The sequence below is a fragment of the Acanthisitta chloris genome, unplaced genomic scaffold, assembly GCF_000695815.1.
Source record: "Acanthisitta chloris isolate BGI_N310 unplaced genomic scaffold, ASM69581v1 scaffold44603, whole genome shotgun sequence".
Taxonomy (NCBI): domain Eukaryota; kingdom Metazoa; phylum Chordata; class Aves; order Passeriformes; family Acanthisittidae; genus Acanthisitta; species Acanthisitta chloris.
Genome location: NW_008667379.1, coordinates 33,105 through 38,848, shown reverse-complemented (window position 1 = coordinate 38,848; position 5,744 = coordinate 33,105). Strand labels below are relative to the sequence as shown.

Here is a 5,744-nt window from a genome sequence, read left to right as displayed (position 1 = left end):
TGTTTAGCCTGGAGAAGAGGACGCTCATGGGAGACCTTATTACCTCTGGTTGCCTGAGTGCCAGCATGAGGAGATACTGCTGGCTCTGATGGCCTGTGCTTGGGCAAGGGGAGAGGAGCTTTGCTCCCCTGCAGCCGCTTTCGCAGCTCAGTGTCCGTGCTGGCTGGGCACCCGCCACCCAGGCCTCTGGCTGGGGTGCTGCACTGGAGCATGGCCAGAGCCATTGTCCTCCTCCTCTTTGTGCATCACCCACAAGACTGGCAGCTCCATTCCTATGGCATTATTGTTGCCAGTTCTGCAGGGAACGGGAACAAAGCACAGTACTGGCACCAAAAAACACTGCATACAAATGAACCTCAGTTAAACTTGTAAATGGAAAAAATCTGATATGGCCTTTACTGGGAATGAAGCATTTCATCATGGGCTTTATTTTACTTTTTGTGTCCTCTGCTTGCTATCAGCTTTGCAAGACTGTTTTTGATCTCCCACTACTTTACAGAAAGCTTCTATGTTTCAGTTTTCTTAATCGTGATTTACATCCCTCACAAAACAGTAGAAATAATTCTAAATGCTCCAGATAAAATAGGAACTCCCTGTTCTGTGGCACTGAATTAAATACTTCATTTTACCCTCACTAGCAATCAGCAGAAATTCATTTGAAAGAAAGGTAGAAAACTACTGGCCATACTGAATCAGCTCAAAAGTTCATTTGCTCCAGTACTCTACATCTGACAGTGGCCAGTAGCAACACTTGGGGAAAACACATAAGCAGAGGGTGAGCATGTAGTGAGGTCTTCCTGGTATATTCTCTCAGGTCTCAATAACCTGTAGCTCAAAGGCCTTGCAAAATAGTGGTTGTACCTTTTTAGTAGTTTCTGATGGATTTTTTCCAATGCCTACTTAGTAGGTTTTTTAATCTCTTCTCTACTTTCTGCATGTATAACATAATAAAGCCATAAGGTCCAAAACTTGGAACGAAAGCTACTCACAGCAGTCAAGATGCAGACATGTAATGAAGGAATAGTAAAAATGAACTGCAGAGAAGATAAAAGTGTACAGCTTTAATAACAAGAGTACAGATTATTCCCTATGTGGAAAAAAAGGGAAAGGAGAAAGAAACTGCATGAATTAATCCATCATCAGAGCAGGAGGGAAAAAGGACTTCATGTTGTCCTTGTATTTTACATAAGTTTTACATATAAGGAATGGCTTGAGAAGACTACTAAAGTCAGTGCTCATAGTTATGTCTTGCTTTGGACACAACACAGAAAAAAGAGACTTGCTTGGGCCCTCAGTGAAATGATTTCACCTTGTCCAGACTAGGCATGCTTCTACCCTGGGATAGCTTATGGTGACACTCCCTGGGGGATCTCAGCCCCATGTGTTGAGCCCAGGAAACTCCAACCACCACCCATGGAGCAAGGGTTCCTGAGCAAACACTTCATGTAACCTGCTGGCCAAGAATGGTCCCTTGGCTGCAGGACTAAGGCAGGAGCCCAGGCTGCAGCATGTGGCTTGCCTGCTGCCCTGTGGGCTGAGTCCTTCCTACAAGTCTCAAAATGTCTGAAACCAATATCTGCAAGATTGTCCTGGTTTTGTTTCCACCTGTAATTTAAGGTGGGACACTGATCTACAGAACTTTAGATTCTCCTATCTGCTCTCTTCTCTTTCCACCTGCTATTTATGAAAGCAGTAGATCCAATTTTGAAAACTGAGCCAAGCTTTGAAAGACACATGCAGGCCATTGCCTCTGCAATCAGGTTTCCTTGTAGTCTTGCTAGGTTGCTTTTCTGTTCAGCCTTCAGGGTGTGCCATGAAAATCACCTCTTTTCTCAGATGCTAGCCTGAGAAGGCAGGGAGCACTGAGTTTCTGGAAACACAGTTATAGTTTCCACAAAGCCAAGAGCTGCTATGTTGATACTATTCAAACCCTTGAGCCAAGTTAGCTGCTCGTGTAGTTACCACAGGTTCCTGGGAGCTCTGCCAGCAGCAAGTATCTGGTAGCTAACTCAGATACTTTCTAGTGAATGTCCCTGTGTACTGGAAAGTGGATAGATTCAGATCAGCATCCCAGCCAGCTGACTCTGTTTCCTTCCAGCGAGCCAAACTTCCCAAGAAATCATATGTCAGCAGGGTGAGGAAGTACTCACACATCTTCCAGGCACTCTGGCGGCTGCTTCAGCCTGTTCCCACTGATGAGGTAGTTGTAGATTTCTGCATTCTCAATGCCAGCATAAGGGGTTTGCCCTCGGGTCACAATTTCCCACATGGTCACACCAAACGCCCACTGAAAGAGAACAGCACATAGAACAAGAGAACAGATAGTTCCCTGCTTGCTGGGGTGGGGGTTCAGTTGATCAGACTGTGCTGACCCTCCCAGTCTGGGGTAATGTGAGCAGCAGTGATGCTCCCAGCTGTCCCAGCTCTTGCTAGAAAACAAAGAAATGACCCATCAGATGCTGCCCATGCTGACACATCATCTTAGGAGACAGCTGAAGGCCCTCCCTGGCCCTGTACTGCAGTGGAGCAGGGGAACATTTGGGAGCTACTGCTATCTTCCACCTGCAGACCTCTCCCAGTCATCTCCTACTCACGGTTCTTTAAGGTATGCAGTATCAGTTTTGTGGTTCCAAGCTATAATCAGTTTCTTAATTCAATGAACCAGATTCTGAGTTTCTAGTAACATGCACGTACAAGTGGAGGCAGAGTTTAGCCAATAAGCAGGGCAAGGAACAAAACACTTACTGTTCATGTTCATGTCTGCTCGACACTGTAACAGTCACACTTGTACATTTCAACTAAACTGCAAGGTTCATTAGGTGCAAAAAAATTACAATTTTCATAAGCAAACCCCTGTCCAGTGTCTACTGTAAACTGTGAACTAGTGATCACCAATCACTAGACACTGTCTACAGTGGTTAACAGCAAACACTGAGCAGCCACATTACACTCTTTGTATCCTCTTCAGGAACATTGTGACACAGATAACTAGAAAGGCAAGTCCACAGGACTGAAGGACAAAACTAGATTGAAAGGCAGCAAGGAAGAGGGGAGAAGGTATCAGAAAAAACCCCACCCAAAACCAAACAAAGGGAAAATAAGTAAAAATTTCAGAGGAGTAGGTTTAGCCTCGCTCCCAGGGCAAAGTTATGGAGAGGGTCTAAGCAGTGATGTATTCAGAATCTATGAAGTTCCACCGGTGCCTTCTGTAGCACAGAGTACCTTTGCTGCACTTGTACATAAATGTGTGGGTTACAGGCATTTCAAATGTTGCCTTCAAACTATCATGAGGAAGAGAAAGGAAAAAGTCAAGAAGAAACTGCATAAAGAGAGAGGAGAAGGAAGAGGAGGAGAGAAAAAGTGAAGGAGAGGATGGGGCTAAGCACTAAAAAATAAGGACAAAATGACAACAAGAGGAATTGATGTCTTCTGCGATAAACCACTTGCACACATTCTTAGTCCTGAGTTCTGATAGCACCCAAGGTGGAGGTATCCACCATCCCTCAAACACAAGGCGAACTCCCTTTCCCTTCACCAGGGCTTTTTCCCATCGAGAAAAAGTGAAGGAGAGGATGGGGCTAAGCACTAAAAAATAAGGACAAAATGACAACAAGAGGAATTGATGTCTTCTGCGATAAACCACTTGCACACATTCTTAGTCCTGAGTTCTGATAGCACCCAAGGTGGAGGTATCCACCATCCCTCAAACACAAGGCGAACTCCCTTTCCCTTCACCAGGGCTTTTTCCCATCTTCAGTGGATGCAATTCCTTTACTAATACAAGTGGTCCCCAAATGCACCAGAGTAAAACTCACCACATCGCTGTGCGTTGTGTACAGATTATCTGCCAGACTCTCCAGAGCAAGCCACTTCACTGGCAGCTTGGAGGCACAGCCCTGACGGTAGTAGTCTCCACTGTAGATTTTCTTAGAAAGTCCAAAGTCTGCAACACTCACGTTCATGTTCTCATCCAACCTATGGGAAAGTTTTCACAACTGAGGAAAGGAAAGCATTTCAGGGAATGGAGGTATAATAGATCATCAAGCATTACCCAAAAGGATAATGATTGCACACACCTACTTGATGACCAATGTAAAATAGTTTAGTGGTCTCAAATCAGTTCCTTCAGACTAACAGATAAATAATTAAATAATTTAGGACTGAGGAAGTAAGGAAATGGCTAAGCTCAGATGGTCTACTCTGTTACACAAAGTCAACTCAGGTACTTTCTGTAGTTTCCAAGATTATCAGAGGACACCTGCAGTGCTCACTGCTACCACTAAGGCCTGCTCCTGTATTGGCAATCAAAAAAATCGTAGAGTGCATGTCTAGAGTGCCTGTTAAAACTGCTTGAACTGGATCTGCAACATCGTCTCCCCAGGCCTGCTTAATGGTCTGAATTGCTCTGTCACCCATTAAACCTAGACACATTGGTAGATAATGCAAGTAAAGCCCACAAAGACTTCATCCTCCCAGGCCTCATAAAAGACTCATGGATTTCCCCAGAAGATGTGCTGAAATAGGCATTCAGCCTCCTCTGGAGGAAGTCTGCATTCTTCCAATGTTTACAAATAGGAAATCAGTATGTGTTTCTCATAAATGTCAAAGCAGGCTAACTCATCATTTTTCATTGCGACTATCAGGCTCTCATCTGTACATCTGGACATTCAAATGCCTTTGGAAAGCCATGTGTCATTGCAGATTTTACTGGTTGTCGTGGTTTTGTTCAGAGGCAGAGTTCTGTCTGTCAGAATGGGTTGTTCCTTACTCTGTTCTCAGGGAAGAAGCAGAGTGGAAAGGATAAAAAAGGACTCTTCTTCAAAGCAGTCAAGGTAGCTTGGGGTCAAGAATAGAGAAATGGGATTATATAGTATGTTCACCATGCAATTATTTTTGAAGGCATTCTCCACAAGTTTTCAGGGAAACTACACTTCTTATATTGTGATAATCAAGTCCTCAAAATAGATATAAGAAATACAGACTTCAGGCTACAATGAAAGTTCTTTCTTTCTAACACAGCCAAAGCCATTCTCTCCTGTTGACTGCAATATATTGTGAAACAGATAGCCTATGCTGACACACAGACACTGAGTGGCTAATTACAAACATGTATCACCTCTATTAAACCACATGTGCAGACCAATGATGGAAAAGTTCCTTATAAAAAGGGTTTATTTGAAAGCTCAGTGGGACTCTAAGAGTTGGTCCCTGCTCCCAGCACCAGCACACACCCCACCTCCATGGCCATGGCTTCCCTGTGTCTATTGTCACTTAAATGCAAGGATCATCACTCTCGGACAGGACACCTCCCCAGTTCTGTCGTGTGAAAGGTTTCTTATCTCTGCCTCACCCACTCTGGTCTATTTTTTCCTCTTAAAACATACTTACATGCAGTTCCGAGCTGCAAGGTCCCTGTGTATGAAATTTTTTGAGCTCAAGTACTCCATCCCACTGGCAATGTCAATCATGAACTTGAGGAGTGTCTGAACAGGCAAGTTCTGTAAGAAATAACAGTCTAAGTTCTGTTCTGGAAACTTTCTAGCATGTATGACAAAACTGCAAGATTTGCTGCTAGCTTACAGAGCAGGGATAGGGGCTATAGGGAGGGGATGGAATGGAGGAGCTGCTCCTCAGCATGCATGGAATGAAATACTTCAGCATCACATCTCAGAGCTTTCTTTGGTATTAAAATCCAGACATCTGCCAGTGCCTTTGGGAGACCAACCCTGAACTGCCCCAAGTAC

The 5,744-nt window shown here is 44.2% G+C and overlaps 1 protein-coding gene across 1 annotated transcript in view; it reads right to left on the bottom strand.

The window, feature by feature from the left end:
* Window positions 1-2,146: 2,146 nt before the first annotated feature.
* The window catches only part of TYRO3 (TYRO3 protein tyrosine kinase), a 33,786-nt gene continuing 30,188 nt past the window's right edge, over window positions 2,147-5,744 (bottom strand). Inside the window, exons 15-17 of the mRNA XM_009072461.1 lie at window positions 5,389-5,498; window positions 3,816-3,975; window positions 2,147-2,287 (exon numbers count right to left, since the gene is read on the bottom strand). Of these exons, the coding sequence (XP_009070709.1) occupies window positions 2,147-2,287; window positions 3,816-3,975; window positions 5,389-5,498 (411 nt within the window). The remainder of the gene's footprint in view (window positions 2,288-3,815; window positions 3,976-5,388; window positions 5,499-5,744) is intronic.